General features: G+C 33.1%; 4 protein-coding genes across 10 annotated transcripts; 1 reads left to right on the forward strand and 3 right to left on the reverse strand.

The window, feature by feature from the left end:
- Window positions 1-4: 4 nt before the first annotated feature.
- Window positions 5-3,260, reverse strand: LOC107420006 (triacylglycerol lipase OBL1). Its single transcript, XM_016028865.4, has 5 exons — window positions 2,856-3,260; window positions 2,405-2,592; window positions 2,060-2,093; window positions 492-1,111; window positions 5-411 (listed from the first exon to the last, which is right to left on the reverse strand). The coding sequence occupies exons 1-5, from the start codon at window positions 3,166-3,168 to the stop codon at window positions 124-126; spliced, it is 1,443 nt and encodes a 480-aa protein (XP_015884351.3). The 5' UTR covers window positions 3,169-3,260; the 3' UTR covers window positions 5-123.
- Window positions 3,261-9,787: 6,527 nt separating this feature from the next.
- LOC107419982 (transcription factor HEC2) lies at window positions 9,788-11,123 on the reverse strand. The gene has a single exon (XM_016028831.4). The coding sequence runs from the start codon at window positions 10,741-10,743 to the stop codon at window positions 9,994-9,996; it is 750 nt and encodes a 249-aa protein (XP_015884317.1). The 5' UTR covers window positions 10,744-11,123; the 3' UTR covers window positions 9,788-9,993.
- Window positions 11,124-15,324: 4,201 nt separating this feature from the next.
- LOC107419958 (protein ROOT INITIATION DEFECTIVE 3) lies at window positions 15,325-20,135 on the reverse strand. 7 transcript variants are annotated; one of them, XR_003056430.3, is made up of 10 exons: window positions 19,718-20,135; window positions 19,491-19,604; window positions 19,240-19,373; window positions 18,994-19,141; window positions 17,715-17,914; window positions 17,413-17,540; window positions 17,050-17,297; window positions 16,596-16,845; window positions 16,399-16,478; window positions 15,325-15,746 (listed from the first exon to the last, which is right to left on the reverse strand). XR_003056430.3 is itself a non-coding variant. In XM_016028801.4 (8 exons), the coding sequence occupies exons 1-8, from the start codon at window positions 19,919-19,921 to the stop codon at window positions 16,672-16,674; spliced, it is 1,350 nt and encodes a 449-aa protein (XP_015884287.1). In that variant the 5' UTR covers window positions 19,922-20,135; the 3' UTR covers window positions 16,275-16,671. The 7 variants fall into 7 exon arrangements, 1 of the variants encoding a protein (XP_015884287.1); XR_003056429.3 differs by lacking the exon at window positions 15,325-15,746 and adding an exon at window positions 16,123-16,204; XR_001581648.4 differs by lacking the exon at window positions 16,399-16,478.
- A 409-nt stretch (window positions 20,136-20,544) lies between these two features.
- On the forward strand, window positions 20,545-24,586 carry LOC125423081 (protein FAR1-RELATED SEQUENCE 5). The gene is made up of 4 exons (XM_048476350.2): window positions 20,545-20,705; window positions 21,861-24,023; window positions 24,161-24,231; window positions 24,312-24,586. The coding sequence occupies exons 2-4, from the start codon at window positions 21,865-21,867 to the stop codon at window positions 24,341-24,343; spliced, it is 2,262 nt and encodes a 753-aa protein (XP_048332307.2). The 5' UTR covers window positions 20,545-20,705; window positions 21,861-21,864; the 3' UTR covers window positions 24,344-24,586.
- The last annotated feature ends 263 nt before the right edge of the window (window positions 24,587-24,849 follow it).

Below are 24,849 nucleotides of genomic sequence, written 5' to 3' on the forward strand. Positions count from 1 at the left end.
GAGATATCATCATGTGATTGAGCTTCATTAGTTATTAAGACGAAAAGTAATGAGATCATCACTACAGGGGTGTTTTAGGATTAATCTACAAAGTTTGCATTTTTTGCTAAGAAAAGCTATGTGTCAGTCAGCTTTATAATCTTCTCGTTGGATTGGGTCATGAACCCCCGTGAATGAAGGTAAGGATCCCAATCGAGTAACATTGACATAATCTGGAGGAAGATGAGCTGTAATCCCTGGAATTACTAATCCAACCACCCTAAACACTCTCATAAACCAGCTTTCCTTATATTCCGGCCCCTTTATACAAGGGATTATGAAACTCCTGATCAACTCCCAAACAGCGTTTAGACACTTCGGTATGAACCATAACAAAGAGAAATAGTTCTTGTTTGGTTCCTCGGAAACGACCTATAGCAAGATCATTAGAATGCATGTTATGAGTCGAAGTCAACTGCATATGCATGGAGAGAGAGAGAGAGATTCATCACCTTCCCTTGGTAGAAGCTATTGTAGTAGAGGCAGGGTCCAAAGTGCTTAAAAAAGAGAGTTTTGTCATCAAAAGGCACCCTAGGCACCATGTCATTGCAGTAAACGAACCTCATATACCTAACACCGAACTTTTCAAGCTTCTCATTCATGAATTCTCCAAACTGCTTGTCTCCTACCCTTGGTTGTCCAAACGTGTAAACAGCTTCCAATTTCTCCATCAACCATGCCTCCTCATGTATTGCTAGCCCCGCGACAAACAATATCGCCAATGCGCCACCCAAGCTGTGGCCCGTTACTATGAACTTTGCACTCTTGTTCTCTTGTAGTATATCTTTAAGCAATTTTCTGATTTCATAGTAAGCGAACCGTTTTTGGTCACTGTCTTGTTGTTGTTGTATTTCAGAAGGCCAAGAATTGTTTCTCTGTAGGCCGAGAGCTTTTACAAAACCACCATGCATCTTTCCAACGTTTTTGAGCTTGTACCATGATATATCAAAGTCTGTCCTCCATGCATCTGCGTCAAACGGGTCTGTGCCTCTAAATGCTACCACTATCAGTTCAGGGTCAATCTTTTTGTCCTGGAATATGAAAGCTCGTGTTGAAGGTTCGTCCAAGTAACCTGCGTGCATATTGCATTAATTAACCAGCATTAACAGTCTCTCTATTCACAAGTTCATCTTTAAATTAGGACAAAGTGAAAAAGTTGATAAACAAATGTCTCTGTGGGAATAATTGAATAGTAAAAGCCATTACTTTCTCAGGTAATAATCCGAGTTTAATCTTTAATTTCCAATATCAGAAATCAGTTGATAAAACAAATATTTGTTTAAATTACCATGAAACTTGGTAGTCTGAGTTTAACAACACATCAGAAATTTTATGTTGTCTCTTGAGATTTAGCGTGACGGCAATCTATCCAATAGGAAACAGTCGCGTCCCATACTCCTATGTATTTTAGCCGCTATAATAACTTATTTATGTTCATAATTAAACTCCATTTTTTTTATGGAATACTTAAACTACTAAGTTTTCACTATTTTATATATTTATATGATAATCAGATCTAGAGTTATGTTATTTAATAAATTGTGCCCCTGGGTTGTTCTAAAGGAAATGAAAGCATAAAAGGTCATATATGGTTCTGCGTCATGAGTATTTTCATTAAAAAATAAAAATTAAGATTGCGTGTCTGTGTAAATTTAAAATTACAGAGAATTAAAAATTAAGATTGCTTTACACCTTGAACAGACAATCTTTAATATATTAACACTTGTACAGATAATATATAAATTAATTAATATTTGTCGGTTCTACGTTTTTCTCGGAGTTCAGATTTGCTTAATAATTAATTAATTTGGACATAGTATTGCCAAGACTTTTTGCTTATTTTTACGAGCAACCTAGCTAGCTTTGTTAATTAGTAATGTAGTCTTCTAAGGAATACGTGTATATATATATATATATATATATATGTATGTATTATATATATATATATATAAACTATTTCTTATATTCATCAATATATATATATATATATATTTATATAAACTATTTGTTATTAACGTACCGTTCCAGAAGTTGTAGAACCCCAAGAATTGCATCTGCGCACGGTATTAAAAGAGAAAAGACCAATTAGATTTATTAATTATCTTCAACCTGTAGTTAGCTATAGAAACAAAATGGACAATACTTCAACAACAATTTATATCAATAAGATTATCAAAGAAATTCCATTAAGGAGTCTTATCAATTTTCTAGTTCCTAGCTATTTCATCTGCTCTCCTTTTTTTAATAATCATTTTAATTGTCACTTCCTAATTACTTAATTAGCTTGATTTTCATTTAATAAAATGCACAACTTCCAATCATACCATGTTGACTGCAAAATAGGGCTGCTTAATTAATAAGTTACCTTCCAATGATTCTGGACTACGTTCTCAATGAAAGTTTGATTCTCGTATGACAATTTAGAGGCCATAATACACAGCGTGGCTTCGTACTTTTTGTTACCAGCTTTAACTTTGTCATCTAATTCCACTCGGCTGTCAAGATTTCCCACCACCGATACCAACGATAATGGATCTGGCTGCACCTCCTCTCCTGCAACAACCAAACATTTTTTCTTTTTAAATTATAATGAACAGCCTAATATTTCATTCTTCCTTTTTGTTTTCTGTCGGTTTTCATATTCAAACTCGAGCAATTTTTGGATTCAATGATCAAATAGATTAAACTCCATATATATAGATGATAAAATGAACTCATGAATCAATATATATATATATATATATGTACGTGGAAGATATATATATATATATATATATATATAGAGAGAGAGAGAGAGAGAGAGCTAGGTAACTAACCTTTTAAACGTTTTATGAAGAGCATGAGATGGCCGCCGTTGGCTGATACAAGATTGAGCCACAACACAAGCATATGTCCCAGCTGAGCCATGGGGTCTCTCACATAAAGGAGGACCTTTTGCACTACAACAGAAACGAATATTAGCCATCTACGACCAAAGTTTCTTGGCTCCCTCCCTTCTTCTTCCGAGCACTCAATGAAACTTCTTTCCTCCAATTTAGATGAGATTAACAGACGAATGAGCTCCACGAATCCCGCATCCATGGGCTTCAGCACCATATAATCGTTACAAACATTTTCCTTACAAGCCATGGATAATGTCTTGGAAGCAAAGAAGACAATGAAAAGTTGAAATGTTTGAGAGGCTATGTCAACGTCTCAACCAAAACCTTGTAACTATATATATATATATATATAATAAACTAATTAATTAATGGATCAGCTTTGGCTGCCGATTTTGATAATGGAATTGCCACTTAGTGTGGGTAATTAATCAAGTCAAATAGTTAATAATTTGCCTTCACAATCTGGTCGGTTAATTGTACGACTTAGTAGGAACTGGGAGGGAAGTATTTATTCATTTTACAGCTTAATCCCACACGGGTAATGATTGATTATCAACGGTAACAAACACCCTCATTTTTATAAAATAAAAGGTGCTAGTTTTTCTTTTATTCTATTTATTTTGGACAGAATTAATGAAATGTGATTTTTTTTTTTTTTTTTTTAAGTTGCAATACATATTCAGATATCCAATGAATATTTTACTGCATAAGCTATATAATGAGATAAAAGAAAACAAAAAAAAAAATATATATATATATATATATGTTCCGTATTAATTATTAGTGATGTAGAAATAACATGGCACGCGATAAGGAAATCTGAACAAATGGGAATCTTAGAACGGGGAAAGAGGATCAAGGCAGAGGTTTGATATATAATTTTGTCAATCAGCTGGGAGTTAAATATTCCTAGCGTCTTAGCATATACTAACATAAAATAATCAGCTTATTCAAATTCTTTTTGTTCCCAACTTTATAAGTCACCCTAATTTTGGAATAAATTGTAGTCTAAAATGGTGTTATATGTTTTCTTTCTAATTACTTTTTGGCTAATTTTTAAATTTATAATTCAAATCAATATGATTGATCGAAGAAGAAGAAATCTAGCAACCAAGAATACCTAAGCACTGACTAATCAAAGAAGAAAATGAATATTAGGCATTGCTAGTAGTCATAGACAAATTCTGTGGGTCCCAAGCTAATTCTTTTCCAAGTCGCGCGCGTTTTTACCCACATCACACTGTATTTCCAATTTGTGTACAAAACCTCCCCATTAAATTATATTTATATATTTTACTATGGTTGACGAGCAACCTATATATTATTCTTATATATATATATATATATTTTTTTTTTTTTTGATAAACTAGCGAAGATAATTTTACAATGAAAATTTTGGAATTATCAGCCATGATAATTGCCAATTAAGCTATCTCAATGGCATTTAATATTGTAGTTATAAAATATCAATATTATTTCTTATGGTACCAAATCAAGCCATTTAGTTGGTGCAATGAAATTCAATTTTTTATGTAAGGATGTAAAAAATAATAATACAAGAAATAATTGCTTCAAAACATTTGCCTCGAAACATCCTCTTCTCTTCTCTCATACATCTTCTATTTGATGCAAATGCAATCAATTTCTCAATGAAATAATATATCGCTCTCTAACTTTTTTCCTTCTATCCTTTTAGTTAACTTGTCATTTTTTCTTGTTTCTGAAATCATTTTCAACATATCTCTCAATGATATATGCTAATTTTCTAATTTGTGGTCTTTATTATTATTATTATTATTATTATTATTTTGTTTTGGGTAAGATTCCTCATCTTTTCATAGTCTAATCAATAATGAAAACTGAAGATCAAATTTGACTTCTCTGCAGCGACTTAGCTCTCATCTAACTGTTTAGAATGGAAAAAGAATAAAAAGAAAAAAAAATATCTCCTGTCTAATTAGTAAAAGTTTACATCATTACCAAAAAATGTATAAGTTTAAATCTTATAATTGCTCGTATTATCCAAAAAAGTATAATCAACACAACCGGATCAGCTCATTTTCCACTCAACGGCTACCCAGGCTTGCACCCACTAAAAATAGGGTTGGGCTTGGGCTAGGCTAAGCCACACTCTTCCTTCGTCGAGGACAGGCCTGGGAATAATGGGATGGGTAACCGAATGCACTACGTTGCTAGGGCCATATTTCAATGGTGACAATGTTGAATTTATACTTCACTTGTTGAGCAAGGATATTAAAGTGTGTAAAGGCCCATCTCCGGTAATTTATGATTATTATTATTGGGTCAGTAAATTAGAGAGCTCACACATGAAACTAGTGATTTGGCATTGTGTTATCTAGCTTTTCGAACAATTAGCACTCAAACAAAAATAATCAAACCATATGCAGTAATACACTAAATTATTTGCTATATATCTATTTTCTAGGCCTTTCAACATTAGAGCATCATTATTGTACTTATTATATGAGTAGAAAATGACAATCTTGATGCATAGGTGATATAAATATATTGTTCTGTAATAATAATATATAAAGATTTAAAAAATTAAAAAAACAAATATAGATAGCTTTTTTTTTTTTATAGAAAAAAACAACCATAGATAGCTATTATTGACTATTAATGAATTATTATATGTCATCAATTTTTTTCATTTTTTTTTTTAATTTGACTTTCATAGGGAAAAAAAAATCTAGCAAAGTTTTTAGAATACACATCTACTTTGATAATATCTAAATCTCATATTCCACATTCAAAATAAATATTACAGTAGGCGAGTAGTTTAGTTTTGCACCAACGATCCTTACAACCTTTACCTTTGAAACCCATTCACATGTTTATAAAAAGCGTACGGACAAAATTTTTAGGAAAAAAAAGAGAGTTTTCTGAAAATAAAATAATTAGTCCAAATTCATCCCTCCTACCAAAATGGACAAATTTATCATTATAAACGTAAGCATATATATATATATATATATATATATGTATAGTCATTCTCCCGGAGGGTCCCGATTCCAATTCCAATCAGACCAACCAACATGCTACATTGTTTTGTTTTTTAGCAATTCATTTAGTTTTTCTTTTTTGGATTCTTGGGGCCTTGTTCTTTTCCTATCATTTTCGCACTTTCACTTCGTTAAATATTGTTTAATAAAATGATGCAATATTATTTTCTTTTTTAAAAAAAAAAAATGTAAAACACAAAACAAATAATTTCAACCTCAGCAATTACTACCGACGCGGTGCTAATTTTGTCGGCTGATCAAAACTTCCTAGCTAAACAACTCTTTGACGTGGCAATATATATAATTTAATTTTATCAAAATTTGGAATGCTTTATATAAAATCCTTACGGGTAAAACCTTATTTATCCTAAACATAAAAATAAAATAAAGCTTCATCTCTACCTTCCTTTTTGTTTGAAAATAAAGATTTTACCAATTACTCTCTTTTTTTTTAATAGATTAAATCCTGGTAAAAATATTCAAACATCTACTTACAAAACAGTTTTTGAATCAGGCCAAAGTTCCTAGATTCTGCTGATTAACTACCTAAAATTCTCAATCGGTATCCGCTTATCTTGTTTTGATTGCCATTTAGTGGCCGAGAGAAGTTAAAATTCCAATTTTGGGTTTGTCTTTTACAATAGTTATTCACGGCTTCTTCAAAAATAACTTGACCAATCAAAGAAAATCTTCAAGGAAAAATAAAAATGAAAAAGAAAAGAAACCAAAGTTTCATTCAATTGGATACTAATTAACACGTATGGTTAGCGAAATAATTGATGAAAATTGAAGGACAATTCTGAATTCCAAAGAGCAACAATCCGGTGGGAGCATCGTTGTCTCATTTAATTTAAAAGAATTATAGTTTTATAAAAAATAAAAAAATATATATATTATTTTGAATAATTAATTAATCCTTAATCCCCTTGTGATTTACATATTCAAATCGATGCATTGGTGGGTTAAATTAGTTTCTAGAAGACTGAAACTTATAATGAGATTCATGTACTTTTCCCAAGTCAAAAAATATGTTTATATCAAATATTTAAAGTAGGGGTAGAGTGAACTTGTGGGGTGAAAGTCCCATGCCTTAAATTAGAAGGACAAGAGGGCTCCCTTCTACTCAATTGCAGGAAACCTTGAGAATGAGCATGTTCAGACCTTAGGGGACGTATCACATGGGTTTTTTCTGATTTGATTTGTTTGACCAATATCCTTCATTAACTTTTTTCCTCCAACATAGGCATACATATGTATCCAATATTATTATTACCTACACTTTATTTATTATTATTATTATTTTTATTTAATTGTGCCCTGTTATATCTCTCCAAGATTGAATAAAATTTTGATGGAATGGACTAATGATTTTTGTGAAGCACAATTCATGAGACATACACAATTCTCTCATAAGTTCCAGTATTGGGAGGCAACATACCCTTTAGTTTCTATTTAATTATATCCAACATTTGCCCCCATCCAATACGAACACATGACTACCTTTGCTTTTTTCACCTTCCATGGCGCTTCGTTTCTATATCTACTACCCTCTGTAATATATATATATATATAAAATAAAGTTAAATTAGTAAACTGTATTGTGTTTGGATTCTCTCCTTCATGCTAGACCCATATATATATATAATATACATATATATATATCTATATTCCATTTACCCCAAATATGTATGATTAATTTAACAATTTACAGTAACATATATTTGTGTATATATCCACTATATTCTACAACTATAAAACACAAAAACAATTACAAAACATCTTGCTTTTTGCAACGAAATTCATTAATAAACTTGAACTGTCCAAATATGTACCTCGTAGAGACAGCTGCTAATTATTTGCATATATTTATTGAATTTTTAAGAAGCAAATTACTAGCTCTTATATTTATATCTACGTTCGAGACATGTTTTATTCTTTTTAAATTATAAATTGTGAATTTGAAATATGATTTTTTTTAGATTATAAATTGTTGTAATTATATATATATATATATAAAGCAAATCGCATATCATTAAGTGCTTGCTCTTAAAAAAAAAAAAAAAAAATCTAATATTCAACTGTAAACTATATATCCACAAGGATTTGTATTGCGTACGATATTGATTAGGAAAGAAGTGCTAGTATTTTGTATATTTTATGCTCAAGTAAATAAAAAGTTGATCACCGTGATTCTGTCGCATTATAAATTCTCTGACGGCTTTGCAACTAATTTAGCATATGATACCCATGTATATTAGTTTTTATTTTTATTTTTTGTTGAATTAGTTAGACTAGCTAGACATAATAGCTAGCGGTAAATATATATATATATATATATATATATAGAAAAATTGTAGAAACAATTATTTAGTCTTTCAAAACGGAGGCCCAAAGTTAAATACAATCACAGAAGACTTGTCCTAAAGCCCAACACACAAAAATTAAAAACTTTCTTCTTCTTTTTTTTTTTTTTTTCCCCTAGAAAAAACTTAATATTTTTTTGTTATTCGTTCTTTTCTCTTTAAATTCACTGTTTCACGTATAAAGATCTGATATATGTTAATATAAATTGAATTAATAAACTTAATCTTTCTGCGTCCTACTACAGAAATGATCCCTACAATTCGCAATGTTGCTGATTTGTTGCAAGTAATTACACGACACAGCAACTGGTTTCATCAAAAGCTTAAAAAAAGCTTAGACAAATTTTAAACGAGATGAAAATCTTAATCCTTTAGAGAAACTTAAAAATGAAATTTACTTATTAAACTACAATGTGTTTTTTAGTTTATTTGGAAAAATCAAATTTAATTTAAATTTCTTTAAAAAAGCCATATTTAAGGAGTCAATTTGATCAAGCTTATAAAATGAATTTATGAAATTAATTACATGGTGTCTTTTTCATTTATTGGAAAAATCAAATTCAGTTTTAATTTCTTTATGCGGCCATAAGCAAGGAGTCAACTACTATTATAGAGAGTTGAAAAGAACTGGGAGAGAGGGAGAGAGATTGATGGAGTTGGGTTTGGCATTAATGGTGGAAGGGGGGGTGGTAAGAGGAAAAGGTTGACCATTAAGATTGAGTTCACGTGTTAGGATGGTGAGGTAAAACAACGTCATAGTCGCGGTGGCTAATTGTAAAAGCCTCCCACCGCACTATGTCAGATCTTCACGTGGATTTCCCATGTATTCACTATGACTTTGCCCCCACCCTCTCTCCCTCCCTCCTCTCTTTTTCCATGACATGGAAAGCATCCCTCCAACCCCACCCTCCTTAATTTTACTTTAAATTTATTCTTACACACTACCTATCACAAATGACAAACACACCACATAATAATCACGTTATTAACATATATATATATATATATATATGAACGTATTTGATCGTACACTTGTCATCAAGCAGAGACGAAGGCATAGAATTATTAGGTGACAAGAAAAAAAATTTGTCTCAAACAGAAACAGCCTATTCCACACGCAGGTCCATCGACATGATGAGCAGCTGCGTATTGTCTCTAGATTTTTCTGGTGCAAAGAATTTGATTTGTACAGATACAAATAACATAGATAGTTTTGCTTAGCCTGTCATCAACCAACCCACTCTCTAAAGTCTCAAACATTATTTGTTTTTGGGTTTCCAAGGATCCAATGCCAACCTTTATTCTAGTTGTAACCGTTGAAATTTTGTACCATCTTTTCTCTGCAAAATAATACCTAAAAAAGAAGAATAATATAAAACATAAATAGAAGTTTATACTTCATATTCTGTTAACTTCGAATAGATGGTAGATTTTCAGATCCATAGCCACTGTCCATGTCAAATAGAGAATTGTAATTATTTCAATGTCAAATAGAAACATGGATTCTACAAGTTTATGATACATATATATATATATATATAGTTGGACAATATATATACATATAATATATATAACAAGCCATGAATGTTTCTTATCACAACTCCACAAACAATTACCACTAAACAAAATCACAATCAATTTATCGACTAGTACTGCTCTATCTGATCAGATGGAGTTATAAATTAATTAAGCATCTCCAAAATGCTCGACGTTTTGGGGAGCCTGGTATGCTTTTCCCATGGAAGGAAGATAAGTGCCGGTGGACATAGCCACGGGGAATCCAATCCCAGATGGCCTATTAGCCGCAGCCCTCTCAAGTGACTGAACCTGAGTCTTCAAAAATTTGACATAGTGAATAGCCTCGTCCAACATGGAAGCCGTGTCCATTTTAGTACCTCCAGGTACAAGTCTCTGAAGTATCCTAATCCTCTCGCTGATCCTCTCTCTCCTATGCCGCGCGGCTACGCTCTGAGGATCCTTAGATATCTTGACGTTCCTCCTCTTGGGCGGCTTCACCGACTCCGGGTCGATATGTATCGGTTGCATGGCCGCAATCCGGAAAATCATCTCCCTCATCGCCGCCATAGAGTTGCGCTTCGTAGAAAAGGCATTAGGATTTGATAAAAAAGGTTGCGCTGCTGTTGTTGTTGGACTTGGTGATGACGAGGAAGGTTGTTGAACAGGATTGGCATTGGTGAATGATATGGTGGTGGACGGGAGGTTCATGAACGACGGCGAAGCTACATGATGAGGGTGGTTTTCTATGTAGTTTGACACCGTAGTATTGATGCTACTGCTGCCTGTAGTTGCACCAGAAAAATCCGGAGGCAACTCTGCGACGTCGTTGTAGGCTCCGCACAGCTCCGGAAGTTTGTCCATTTGAATCATCATCATCATTTCCATCTGTTCCTCTGACTTTAAGTGCTCCATATCCATTAGCACTAGCTTTATTAGCCTATGTTTATGTGTGTGTGTGTGTATATATATATATATAAAGATTAAGTTATTAGAAATTGAGAGGAAAAGGGAAAAAGGAATGGGGAGAAGTAGTTAAAAGGTGGAGACTAGTACTGAGAAACTACTGATAGGGCAGCAGAGGAGGGATGGGGAAGATAAAAGAAGAGACTGAAGAGTGGTGGACTAGGAGTTTTATCAGAATGGCGTGAATGGAAGGAGAGAAGAAATATACAAAGGGTAAGATAGATAGAAGAAATATTGGAAGAAAAAGTTTTGAATAAAATAGTGATTTCGGGAACAGATAATAAATCAGCAGTCAAGTGGGACGACTATGAATAAGATGTGTTTTTTATTATTATTATTATTACTTTCTCAAACAATAAGTGGCAAGATCTTGTAATATATTAATACAGTGTATAAATGCGTTCGTAATTTTTTGCACTTTTATATTATTGCAAAGTTGTTGGGTTTTTTTTCTCTTTCTTTTTCTTTTTTTAATTGAGAACAATCCCTTTTTAGGTTACAGATAAAAAGTTAAAAAATTCTTATATGATTGTTTTTTGCCTAGAGGCTTGCTAGAAGAAGAAGAGCATCATATTGAAGAATTTTGCTCTCTCTATTTCATATTTTGACATAGACCACTAAACATGTGGGCCCCAGAGTCCTTAAGATAAGTGTAGGGCAGTGGCCCAGATCTAATATTCAAGTCAAGATAACACAACACTGCACTTTCATCATCTTATCTCGAGGAAAATTAAAATCCATCCAAAATTGACAAAAAATTCAGATTTGCTTATTTGGGTTTGTATTAGAAGAGACTATACAAAGTATTTTAAAAGGTAAGCTCATCATTATTAATTAAAAAAATGTAATTCAAGAGATGGATTGGGAATAATATATCTATTTTAATATGATAGAGATTTGGGAGTGACCAAAGAATTGAGGATTGTCTTGGGAGAGATCTACCAACTATTGAAGGCGTGGAATAGGTGCCTTTTGATGGTGCATGAATCATTTTTGGTCATGGAATTTTTTTGGTATAATATTAGATTGAGTGGAAGCGTTGGGGTCTAACTTTTGCCTTAAAATTCACTATCCCTTTAAGGACCCCAAAACCCCACCCACATGCCAGGTGTCAGAAATCCTACCAGACCCCTATAAATGAGATACAAATACAATCTTGGATGAGGGTGGCGATCCGATGCCACCGTATCCATTGAAGATATACACGTGGCAAGTGTTCAATGGGAAACTTGGAGCATGTCAATTTGCAATGAGTGTTTGAGCAACAGAGTAGCTAAACCTCCTCCTCTCACAGTCACAGCTTGGGAGGGAACGCATTTCGAGATGGATCAGGTTTGATGGAACCTGCTTCATGTGCTAGAATTGTTAAGGGTTATCGAACTGGCTACCATTAGGGATGGTACTTTTGTGAAAAGAAGTCATTAAGTTGTTGTTCGAGTTTTAACGCGGTTGTCATTGCTTTGAAAGGTTTTAAATTGGGGTTCTGATTTCATGTCTATAATACAACGAAGACACATTCTTTTTTAAGCCAAAAAAAAAAAGAAAAAAAGAAAAAGAAAAAAGAACTTGCTATGCATCAACTAAAAGCTGCTTAATTTCACTCACTGCTCATCTTCAGCTCTGCCTTCATATTTTGCACTTAATTAACCAATGTCATGTGTGTAAAACATTCAAGCTTAGTGGTGGTAACTATCAATTTCATACCCTGTGAATTTTACGCTATTTTTCGAACAAATTAACATAGAAAGTAGAAACATCTGTAATCTACATATTATACATTATATATATATATATATATATATATAAAGATGATGTTGAAAACTTGATAGGTTTTATATATTAAACAAAATGTTTATAAAAACAGACGATGAGGTTTGGACAATCGAAGGAATGGAAAACGGACTCCTAAATATAAATTATGTATATTTTTATCCAAATTACGCATATGCTCGAATTTAAAATTCTCAGTCCGTAAATATCTTCTATAAGATATATGTAGAACATAACCACAAATGGCGAGTCGTTCCTATAATTAAAGTCTATTTTACTCTTTCATATAGAAAAAGAAACAATTAATTATTTCTTTGATATTTCTAGAAAGTTCAGTTGTAGAACAAAGAATCCGCTAATCTGTCTCTTCATTTCTGGTTTAATGGGAACCATTCTCTAATAGAGCACGAAATTAATACAGAATTAGTCTTTTTCTTTTTTTTTTCTTTGGCTGAAATAATACAGAATTAGTCATGTACATTCATTTGGTTGATTATGTATATGCAACAAAAATAAAAATAAAAATGCAGTTGTCCGATGATTATCACGTTAATATCTGTGTATATGTAATAATGGGTTGCAACTTGCAAGTAAAAGCTGAAAGTGAGGGTATTATTCATATAGAAGTTGGAATTACCGGATAAAGGATGTGAATATATTTATATTATCGGTAAGTATCTACAGCTAGCCACTTTTAGTTTGCTTTCTCTTCTTCAATTTAAAACTCAAATTGTTTTTGCATCGATCCTCAACATCATGATATATATACGTATATGATATACCAAAGCTACATCCTCCTGTGGGCCTGACCTGTTCACATAGGGTGGGCCCTTTTAATGATATGATGTAGACGTCGATAAGGAGACATCTAGGGTAGTGTTTGGTAAGCAGGACGAAGCGAGACAGGATGGGATTGTGTCCCAGGTGTATAAGGACCGCTAAGAGTCAGAGCCTTCATTAAACGACAGTGTTTTCTCTCGCTCTTGTATTTTTTTTTTTTTCCTGTTAATTTTAAATTGGAAACAATTACACACAAGTTTTTATGATTTTAATTCGTCAAAAAATTTCGGACCATATAGCATTCATATATACTAAGATGAAGTTTATATCTCTTCTTTTATTTTCTTAATTTCGCTTTCATGGTAGTTAAAGATTTCCCTGGAATATATGAAATGATGCAGAATAAATGAAGAAATTAATAAATAAATAATGATTATATGCTAGTTGAAAGCGCTGCTGGATGCACCTACAGCACAGCATGTCAAGAAAAAAAAAAAAAAAAGAATTTTGTTTTTTTTTTTTTTTAAAAGAAAAATCATAGCATACCTAATGCAATTTGTGACATCTTTATGTATAAAAATCAAAATCGATTATGATTGGTGTTGCTTTTAAAAACTTAAATTTATATGAGGTTGGCTGATAATCATTTATATACACGCTAACACTAATTAAGGATGTGGGAGCTTGCGTAAAGTTATTATTAATGACAAACGCGTGTGATTAATAACAAAAAGGAAGGTAAATCGGTTAATTAATTATCATCTCCTTTATTAGCATGCAAAAGATCAACGTATGTTTGTATACAAAGATACATGTAGTAAATCGAATATTGTTTAGGTAGATTAGAAGCAAAAGAAAAGCAATTGCCAAATGGGGAAAATGGAAGGATCTGAATGCATGCGTGCAGGGAAATGGTTAATAAAGAAACAGAGAAAATAAAAATGGGGTATTTGGGGCGATGATCGAGAAGACAGTTGTCGTGTGCAGAGAAGTGGGTGAAGATGATATCCGATCAGGACTCAGGAGAATAGAAAGAGAAGAGAGTGAGAGTGAAAAAGATAAAGAGAAAGAGAAAGAGAAAATAAAGGAACATGTGTTGTTGGGTGTTGCCTGCTCTGTTTTCTGCAACACCACTCCAAAACACGAAAAACACTCCGCTCCCTGATTTCAAAGCACTGTCAAGATTGATGACGAAAACTACATCTCTTTCTCTCTCTATTAGTGTATATATTTATGAATTAAATATGTTGTATTATATATATATATATAATAATAATAAAGTTTTATTTTATTTTATTTTATTTTTTTTTTGGGGGGTGAAGAAGATATGAATAAAGAGACATGTTGTGTGTAAGAAGAGGTTCGATTGGATAAAAAGAATCTAAAGGAGAGAGATCTTGTTGTTGGGTGGGTTTTTAACTTTCCATTATCACTGGTAGCAGTACCTTATCTTCTCTTCCCCACAGCACATTTATAGTATTTGTATGCATATTATAATACACCAAACAACCAAACAAATATTTTTTTAATCATTCTTCTTTCTCCTCTTCCTCCTCCCTTCCCCATTGGGAATCGCAGGCAGGCTCGCTCAACAAAATAACTTCCTTTATTTTATTATAATATTTAATATTATATTTTATACTTCGTTGTGTTCAATGAGAAATGGTCCCATCTTTGATATCTCTCTCTCTCTCTCTCTCTCTCTCTCTCTCTCCATGATTTTCATCACTCTCAAACTCCGATCGTTTTCCGATTACCAAATTGCGCAAATAAGACAGTCAAAAGCATCTTTCCAAATTGTCTGGTTTTAATCTTTGGTACGTCCATTTTCACAACGTAAGCAAGTGCCAGTCTTTCATTAATTTTGAAGTAAGGAGTTTGGCCAAGCACGCTTGGTTGTTGGCGATCTTGCTTTGCGAGTGTCTGCCTCATTTTAAGATTGCCGATCTGATGGGCTAAGGTCTCTTCATTAAAAACTTTTAAATTCTGATAATAAATTCGCCGCCTATATGGCGTAGAACATCCTCTCATATAAATATATCATCAGTAGAGGTCTTATAATTTCAACAATATGTGTACAAGTAGTTGATTGATTCAGGTTTTTGTAACCTATACACATTTTATAGTGGCTATTACCAATTGATCCGTACTAGATAGCTAAAGAGTCAACCAAGGAAAACCAGCAAAGAAGGCCAATAGGTTCGACAAAATAATTATGAAATAATTACAAATACAGATTCTCTGATCACCCCAATTTCTGAGTTCATTTGAATTTCCAGTAAGTAGTTGACAAGAAAGGAAGGGTAAGGAAGCGGCACATAGCTCTTCCCGTGGCGGCTAATGAAATGGCAGCCTATCTTACACTTCAGGGAGAACAATCCTGTTTATTGGTGGTCTTCAATAGAGCTCTGAGATGAAATATAAAGAATCTATAACATAATGATTTATTATTATACTCGATATGAAAATTTTCTAATAGTTATAAATAATTGATAAAATGTACGTAGCTTTCCCAGCATACAATTTCATATTGTTGCCCCAGCAGTGGAATATTATTAAAGTTATAATTCCATTTTGCCAATTTTAAAGAACACCAAGAAACATCTCATGGTTTATGACTTGATACTCTGGAATTCGATGGAAGTTAAAATCCAATGGAGGTTAAAATTTTAAAACAAGTACTTTATTTTATTTATTTATTTAAAGTGTGCTTGGTAATGTTTTCATAGCTACAATAAAGTCTTGCCCAGAAAAAAGCAAAAAGAAAAAACACTAAGCAACGGGTTCTACAAGAAACTACGACGTATTCCTTTTATAAAAAATAAAATTAAATAAAATAAGCATTCCAGTGCTTCTCCGATAAGTGCTGTAGGATAAAAAATTAAAATTAAAAAAAAAAGTCAGCGCATTTATTAAAATATCAAAAATACTAAAAATAACTTAAAAAATGCTTTTTAATGCTATAATCGAACATTCTACCGCTTCTGTTTGACACAAGTGCTACCAAAAATTAGTGCTACAGAAAATAAATACCAATAAAAATGCACTACCCAAACAAACCTTTATTTTCCTGTATATTCAATTTCATCCATTCACTTCCCTGACTCTGCCCCAGATTTAAACTCGAGATTTTAAACACCCTACATTAGAAAATATAAAAAGTCCTAAGTTATCCAAAAATCCTTAATATGGAATATGATTATGGACAACTAAATGGACAAAAATATCGTGCATCTTGCATCCGTTTACTGATTTACCTCCAAACTTAAAAGCTGATACGAAAAACACAATAACCCAGCTTCAAAATGGAAAAGCACAACATCCAGCAACATCTCAGGCAGAGTTTCCATTGCAGCCCCCAGCTTGATCACCTTCTAAAAGTTCATTCACACAGAATTCATGCAAGTTTTCGTACATTGTTTTCCATTGCTGAACCATTTGCATGAATCTCTTGCAATCAAGCTTTAGTCTCTCCCTCTCCATTTCAGCAGCGGCAGAACCTTGTTGCTGAAGATATGGATAAACTAGGTTATAAAAAGGTTTTAGGCACTCGGAGAATCACTTTCTTCATGCCCAACAGTTGCATGATTAAAAATATAAGTAAAATCGCACAACAACACAAGCAAGTTAACATACAAGCACCTATACACTCCATATGTGTATGACAACACTGGCACAGAAAAAAAAAACATTAAATGAAGCTATGTTAACCTGAAGTTCTTTGATTTGATTATTAATGACATGAGAACTTTGATAAAACGCATCCATAGATTCACTGCAAGTTGGCTGGAGGCCAATAACAGCCTTAAAATCTGCATCCCCATCTGTGGAATTATCATACTTTTCCAAAGGAGGTGGCAATAATGACCCGTGCCTTCTGGAGGAGACTTGCATATTTGGATTAATATGAAAATTGTTGTAGAATTGTTGCCTAACAACAAGAATATTATTGACAGGACCTGCATAATATAGTGAAAACATTAAAATGCAATACCCCAAATTGGGGAAAGAAGACACAATCCAACAAAAAGATTATGCAAGCAAGATAGCAATAATTCAGATAGCATGAAAAACCTTTTGCATGTTTGAACATGCGAACAATGTTATGAGTCCTAGCATCCCAAACTCGAACCATGCCATCTTCTGAACCAGAGATCAATAAATTTCCAGTTGTACCATAGGCTAAGCAAGTAACTGCGTTGCTGTTAAACAATCAGAGTATCATGTTATGAGTTGAAATATAATAATATTTGTGTACTAGAGATGCATTTTCTGGTAGTCACAACTAAATGAAGGTTCACAGGATAAAAGTATAACAGAAGGTTACCATAATTAATAATTTGCAAGGAAATGCTTGTTAAGACAGACAAACAAACCTGTGATTCGAAAATGCACCAATGATATGCAACCCATAACTGTTGTTAAATGTGCTTTCAGCACTAAGTGCAGCAACATATATCTTGCCATCTCTGCCACCAGCATAAAAGACTCGTTCACCAGGGTCCAATGCTATTGCATTAATTATTGAAGGGAACACAACATTTCTCAATAATTTTCCTTTCGACAAGCTCCAGACCTAAAAACATTCAGCTAAATGAAAACTACCATCCAAGTTTCGATAAAAACAGAAAGCACATAACAGACAATCAGTGATTTTAAAGATATATTACTATTTAAAAAGAAAAATACACAGCAGCATAACACAAATAGACCAACAGAGCCATGCAGACACACACTATAGATAATAGAATGAAGAAAAATATAAGGAACAGTATATCAAACCAATAGAAAAGTTAATGAGAACCATTAAATACTCTTTTTCCAGAAGCCATGTCGCTGAAAGAAACAACAGAAAGGACTAATCCTGACATAAATTTTCGAAAAAAAATTAGAAAAATAAATTCTTGGTACAAAGATTAGTAAGCCAAAGGCTATAATGCACTTGAAACAAAAACCAACATTTTTCAGGAAAAGAAAAATATTTTATGATAGGAATACATCAAATTATCCAAGAGTACAGAAGAAAACATTCAAGTGTATGAAATGAAAGGTTAATATAACAAATTGATGATTAAATGTTATTTAAAACTCTTCTTCATAAATCTTTCATTGAACCACAACAAAAGAAAAGTAAAAGAAAAGCTTTTTAGTTAAAGAACCAGAATATTTGGTACAGTGAGTCCGGCATTCCAGTGACAAATTACTATAGCAAAGAAAAAAGAGTTAAAATGAAGAGGTGGTGGGGGAGAGCGACAGATAGGATTGGATGAATTGGAACAGATGAATAATTTTACACAAGATGGATCACCAAAGTTGTTAATCATAGCCCACTTAATTATCAAAACATGTTGAAAAGAAATTTCATTCCAAACTAGAAGATCGGATGTCCCACGGAGCAAAAATTACCTTAGTTAACAATCAACAAAAAGACAAGAATCCTCATCGTGAAAAACATTCATGGTATTTTCTCAGTAATTAGTATGACGACATTTACCACATGTCTTACAACTTACAGTGATGGCTAACCACCTGAGGTTTTAATTTAATTGGTCATCAAGGCAATATGATCAGTCAGTTAGGACATCAATAAGATACCATATGGAACGTATAATTTACTCATATGGAACGTATAATTTACTAAAGACAGCGCCAAACCTTACACGTTCGATCATGTGAAGCCGACACTATAATTGCATTGACGCTTCCATAGCCGGCAACAACATCTGTAACACAAAGCGTATGCTCTGAAAAGCTATGCATATATGGAGTACTTGCTTGTTGTATGCTGTAAGCATCAAATGTCCTGAATCACAAATGGCAGGATATGTTGCATTTTTAGTTAGCAACTTAAAATGGAAGACCGCATAGAAAATTCAAGCTAGACGATAAAAAATAACATACATTAAAAGTGACCAAACTTTAACGCCTCCATCCTCTGATCCGGAAATTAGTAGCGAGTCATCATCAGAAAATACCAAGCATGTAACAGCCCTATAATGAGCATGCCATTTCTTAAGCAGCCTACCACTAACAACCTAAATCACACATATCTAGGTTTAGCATTTCATTAAATACAAAATTCCAAAATTCAATTTATGTTATAAATTCAAAATTAATTTAGAAAAAGAAAAAGTGCAAGCAAGCAATTTCACCTCCCACAAGTAAATACTCCCAGACGATCCACCACCAACGACATACGTGCCTTCACGGTTAGCAGCAAGCGGTTTTATCTGCTCTGCAGGGAAGCTCTTGACTTCAACTTGAGGCTGTCCAGCAAAGTTCAAAACAAAATTATAAAAAAAAAAAAAAAAAAAAAAAAAAGGTGCTTATTAATAGAGGCAATTGTACAAACAGCTTAGATGCAAAAGCAAAAGAGGACCTTAGACCAGGACCAGTAGAGAACAGAGCCTGAAGAGGCCGAAGTATCACGGAGCTGAGACGAGGCAATGAAGCGTCCGCCAACGCATACGAGGCCATGAGGCGGAGAGGCGCAGGACTTGTAACGGAGCTGCTCTGCGCCGGTTTGTAGATTCCAGCAGCCGATACCGCCGTCGATGGAAGACGACGCCACCACCAACTCCATTGCTATCAACTGAATTCGGGAAGGTCTGTAGGACTTTGGGAGCAGCAGCAGAGTTCTTTTTTTTGTTATTTCCGAGCGTTACGAGCGTTCTTCTATCAGTCTGCGTAACTGAAAAGTTTCTATGTCTTTGTTTTTTTATTTTTTTTTTGGTTTTTTGGTTAGGGTTTTATTTCAAATAGCGCAGCGCGTGTAACCGGTTTGAGCAACTTTGCGCGCCGTTAATGCCGCTATTTATTTTATTTTAATTTTTTTATTTCTTTTTAGTAGTGGGGTTTATATATATTTTTTCTTGTTCATAAGGAAAAAAAAAGAAAAATAAAAAGGAAACTATATAATCTAATTCCTATCGTAGAACTCTGAACTCTAAAATATAGAATGTCTGTTTCAAAAGATATATATATTTATATATATATATATATATATAAGGGAATTACTATGAAATGAGATTTCTCACACGGTATGGAGTGAGATGCCGTTACTCTTAACTCCCGTTTGATTTGCACTGTACATTTATTTTGGAAAAAAAAAAAAAGACTTGCTGTTGCTTTGCCTGGGTTAAATGAAACGGAGCGTGGCACCTATTTTCAAAAAAAAAAAAAAAAAAAAAAAACAGAACACGAAACTGCAGAGAAGATAAGCTCCCACACCTCCAGCTCCAGATCCAGAATCCCTAAACCAGCAGCTCAAGCTCACTCTCGTTCTTCTCTGCCGCCAGCGTGCTCCTCTCTGCCGCCCAACGCCTCCAGCAGCCACCCCGCACCTCCAGCAACACAGTCGCTTTCAGGTTCGTTCCTTCTCTTCCTCTCTCATTCTGCGATTTTTGGGTATTACCTCTGCTATATTTTATTTTCTGATTGTAATTTTAATAAGACTATACTAGAGTTGGTTTTATAAATTTGTCCAGGTATGATGCATTATTGTATTTCTGTTCTAAGTAATTGGGATATGGAACTGCATAAAAGTTTTTCTGTCCTGTAGGTTGGGCGTCTCAACTGCATTCAAATATTGTGCATCTCTTGTTAGTAATGTAATGAGGGACGTTTATAAATTTTTTCTGCATGGAATTTTATGAAAATTCTTTTTTATGACCTAGCAATTCTTCAAATATCAAATCTAATCATGGGGACCATGTGGTTTGCATTCTGCTTGTCTTCACATCAACGTTGCTGTTGCAACAATTTTTTTTGAGTTGCATTGCTGCTTATTGTTGTAGTCTTGTGTTGAACAAAATAGTCTTCTGCATCTTGCTTGGTGCAAAATAATGTCGGATTATACATGAATGCAAAAGAATGTTTGATAATTGCTGTGAATATAATTGATGCATTTATTGTACGGTTGTTTTTCCATTTTTGTGAGTATAACAGTTCAAGTACAGAGATCTGTGGGCAAATGGTCTATAAGATGGGTATAAGCTCCTTGTTGATTTTGAATATAGGTCATTTTATAATGTGAAGTGATTGCTGTTAAGTTGGACAATAGTATATAGAAATTTAGGTGTTTCTGTATTTGTATTATATTCTAGCCCCTTCATTTGAGGAGCTAGTTTAATGATTTGGTCCTGGTGTTGCTGGTTATGTTTTCAGTTTAACTATGAAAATTAAACTCAAATTCACCAGCCATGCATGTTATTTGAAATCTAATATTCATTAAATCTCATAATCTTAAATGTACGGTGTATGGTTTTTACGTGAAAGGTAGGAAATAAAAACTTGTTTCTTGTGAATTCAGTCATATACATACATGGATATGCATTTGACAATTGGTGTGACATTTACTGTACGGAATTTTTAATGTCATATTAGTTTGGTTCATATAATTCTATGTGAATGTTTTGGTTCTTGACTATAGTTATTTTCTTTGCTTTTTGGATTTTTCTGCCATTGTATTTCTTGAACAGACATAGAGCTATGTGAATGACATAAGCTAAATTTGGTTGCAGCAATATGTCAGACGACACTGGAACTCATTTGTACACTCCACAAGTTGTAGAACAAAAAAAGCCAAATGTTAAACAAGAATTTCAAACAATTGAAGAGGCTTTTCAATTTTACAATGCATATGCAAGAGAATGTGGATTTAGTGCAAGAATGAGTACTAGTAAGAGAAAAAAAGGAACAAATGAGCTAATATGGAAACAGTTTGTGTGTTTTAAGGAAGGAGAGACAAATGAACATTATCAGAAGAAAGAAAAACATACAGTTCAAAGATCTGGTGAAAGGAATCGAGGATTAGTTCGAGTTGGCTGCAAAGCTAAGATGACAGTGGTTAAGAGTCAAACAGGACCAAATTGGATTGTTAGTCAATTTGTAGAAGAGCATAACCATGCACTTGCTAGTCCAAGCAAGATACATTTGTTAAGATCTCATAGAGTTGTATCAGCTGCAAAAAGAGGTTTGAGCCAACAGTTATCAGAAGCAAATATTCCAATGTGTCAACAAATAAGGGTGCTAGAAATAGAAGCTGGTGGTCCTCAAAATATCGGATGTGTTGAGAAAGATATAAGGACCTATGGACAGAGGGTGAGAGATGAACAAAAAGATAATGATGCAGAATTGTTAATTGAATTTTTTTCTTCTGAGGAAGAAAAAAATCCAACCTTTTACTTTAAGTATGAACTTGATGAAGAAAGCAGGCTTGTTAGATGCTTCTGGGCAGATCCTTTTGCAAGGAGATCGTATCATTTCTTTGGTGATGTAGTAGTGTTTGACACAACTTACAACACGAATAAATACGATATGATATTTGCTCCATTGGCAAGAGTAAACCATCATGGTCAGACTGTTATTTTTGGATGTGCTTTGTTGAGTGGTGAAACAACCGAATCTTTTATTTGGTTATTCAATCAATTGTTGGATGCAATGCCGAGGGGTGCACCTCAGGTGATTATTACGGATCAAGATCCTGCAATGACGAAGGCCATTGCTCAAGTTCTTCCATCAACTTGTCATCGATACTGTATCTGGCATATTTTGAATAAATTTGCGGAGAAGATAAATACAATGGTTTATCGGGATAACTATCATTGGTTCAAAAATATAATTTGTAACTCGGAGACTATTGAAGAGTTTGAGACTAGTTGGGCTGAGTTGTTGAAGAATAGTAATTTGGGAGATAATACATGGTTGCGCCAAATGTATGAAATCCGCAACAAGTGGGTTCCTGTTTATTTTAATCATATATTCAATGCAGGAATGTTGAGCAGTCAAAGAGCAGAAAATTCACATGCATTTTTCAAAAGGTACATCTCAAACAAAAATTCATTGATGGACTTTATTGTACGTTTTAATAGAACTATTAATCATCAAAGACATGATGAGTTAGTTGCAGATCATATTGATGTGAATGAGCAACCAAAGTTGAAAACTATGTGCCCAATGGAGACTCAAATGGTGAAAATTTACACAAAGAGAAATTTTATAATTTTTCAAGGTGAGTTATTTGAAAGTTCTGCGTATTTCTTAAGTTGCACGTTTGAGGATGATGAGTCTATGTTTTATAGTGTACGGAAGGCTAGTAGAAGTTGCTCATCAAGGAATAGACAGCTTAAATATAATAAACTTTCAGATTCTGTGTCATGCAGTTGTAGGCTATTTAACTTTAATGGAATTCCATGTAGACATATATTAGCCTACTTTCGAATTAAACAAGTCATGTTTTTGCCAAGCGAATACATTCTTAGGAGATGGACAAAAAGTGCAAAAATTGGTGAAGTGTGGGATAACAATGGTCAAGAAATGAAAGACCATGACGATATGTCATTGGTGACTAGGCATGCAAGTTTATCTCGAGCTTGTTCTAATTTAATTGATGATGCATCTCTTACAGTTGAGGGTACCAAATTTATTTTAAATGAGATTGAATTGCTACGTGGTAAAATTAAAAAAATGAATGGTGATGGAATGACAATGCCAGAAACAACTAGCAAAAGAAGTACAAAAGAGCTTCCAAGTATTAATAATCCGTCACATGTACGATCAAAAGGATGTGGGAAAAGATTTAAAAATCCAAAAGAGATGTTAGTTTCAAAATCACGCCTTTGTCGAGAATGTGGACTTCGTGGACAGCAACACAATAAGAGGAATTGTCCTCGGTTGCAAGAAAGGTAAATTATGAGATTCTCTCTTAGATATATATATATATATATATATTAAGCAAAAAATAATTTTATATATGTAAGATAATTTTATTTATATAATTTTTCAGCTTTGTAATATATATTTTATTTTTTTTATCATATAGATCTACAATGAATGACCAAGACATCAATTCCAATTCGGCAAGTGAAGATGATGACTTAACTTCTCATGCTGGTAATTTCTTCTATATGACTAGACATAAACTTTTTATTATGCTGGTAATTTGAATCCTCATAATGTTATTTTTATTGTAGGATCAAATTTACATGGTGCAAAAAGATCATAATTGTCATATCGTGGAAGCTGTGTGACCATGAAGATTGATAGGAGATTATGAATATTAATATGAATTTGAAAGCTGGTTGTATGAAAACTATGTGTAATGTATGAGAACTATGTGTAATTTGGTCACTTTGATTATTTAAACATATGCTGGTTTTTGGACCTATGTGTAATGTGTCACATTTTGTAGTTTTTAAAGCAACTTCTGTAGAATTATTCATATTCAAATTATAATTATATTTTTATTATTATATATTGAAATCTGAAAAATATAAAAGTTAGTTCATCTTATTATATAAAAACTGATTTTTCATATACATATATATTGATAGTAAGCATTTGTTTGTGGAAACTAAGTTATATAGCTTTTATATTTTTCGGCTCATAAACTATGTTATGTAATTGTTTGTTTGTTTTTAAAATAAAAGTTGCTATTTGATTGCCAGTGTATGACCGTTCAATAATTTTTACACATATCAAATACAATTTTTACACATTGCTTCAAATTCC

The sequence above is a fragment of the Ziziphus jujuba genome, chromosome 5, assembly GCF_031755915.1.
Source record: "Ziziphus jujuba cultivar Dongzao chromosome 5, ASM3175591v1".
NCBI lineage: Eukaryota > Viridiplantae > Streptophyta > Magnoliopsida > Rosales > Rhamnaceae > Ziziphus > Ziziphus jujuba.

Coding starts and splice junctions, on each gene's coding strand:
- LOC107419982 (XM_016028831.4), bottom strand. CDS start 10,743: ATGGATATGGAGCACTTAAAGTCAGAGGAACAGATGGAAATGATGATG.
- LOC125423081 (XM_048476350.2), top strand. CDS start 21,865: ATGTCAGACGACACTGGAACTCATTTGTACACTCCACAAGTTGTAGAA. Junction 24,024..24,160: donor TGTCCTCGGTTGCAAGAAAG/GTAAATTATGAG, acceptor TTTATCATATAG/ATCTACAATGAATGACCAAG. Junction 24,232..24,311: donor TGACTTAACTTCTCATGCTG/GTAATTTCTTCT, acceptor TTTTTATTGTAG/GATCAAATTTACATGGTGCA.
- LOC107420006 (XM_016028865.4), bottom strand. CDS start 3,168: ATGGCTTGTAAGGAAAATGTTTGTAACGATTATATGGTGCTGAAGCCC. Junction 2,593..2,855: donor CTTCATAAAACGTTTAAAAG/GTTAGTTACCTA, acceptor TGGTTGTTGCAG/GAGAGGAGGTGCAGCCAGAT. Junction 2,094..2,404: donor TAGTCCAGAATCATTGGAAG/GTAACTTATTAA, acceptor TACCGTGCGCAG/ATGCAATTCTTGGGGTTCTA.
- LOC107419958 (XM_016028801.4), bottom strand. CDS start 19,921: ATGGAGTTGGTGGTGGCGTCGTCTTCCATCGACGGCGGTATCGGCTGC. Junction 19,374..19,490: donor GGAGTATTTACTTGTGGGAG/GTGAAATTGCTT, acceptor TGTGTGATTTAG/GTTGTTAGTGGTAGGCTGCT. Junction 17,298..17,412: donor CATGTTCAAACATGCAAAAG/GTTTTTCATGCT, acceptor TATATTATGCAG/GTCCTGTCAATAATATTCTT.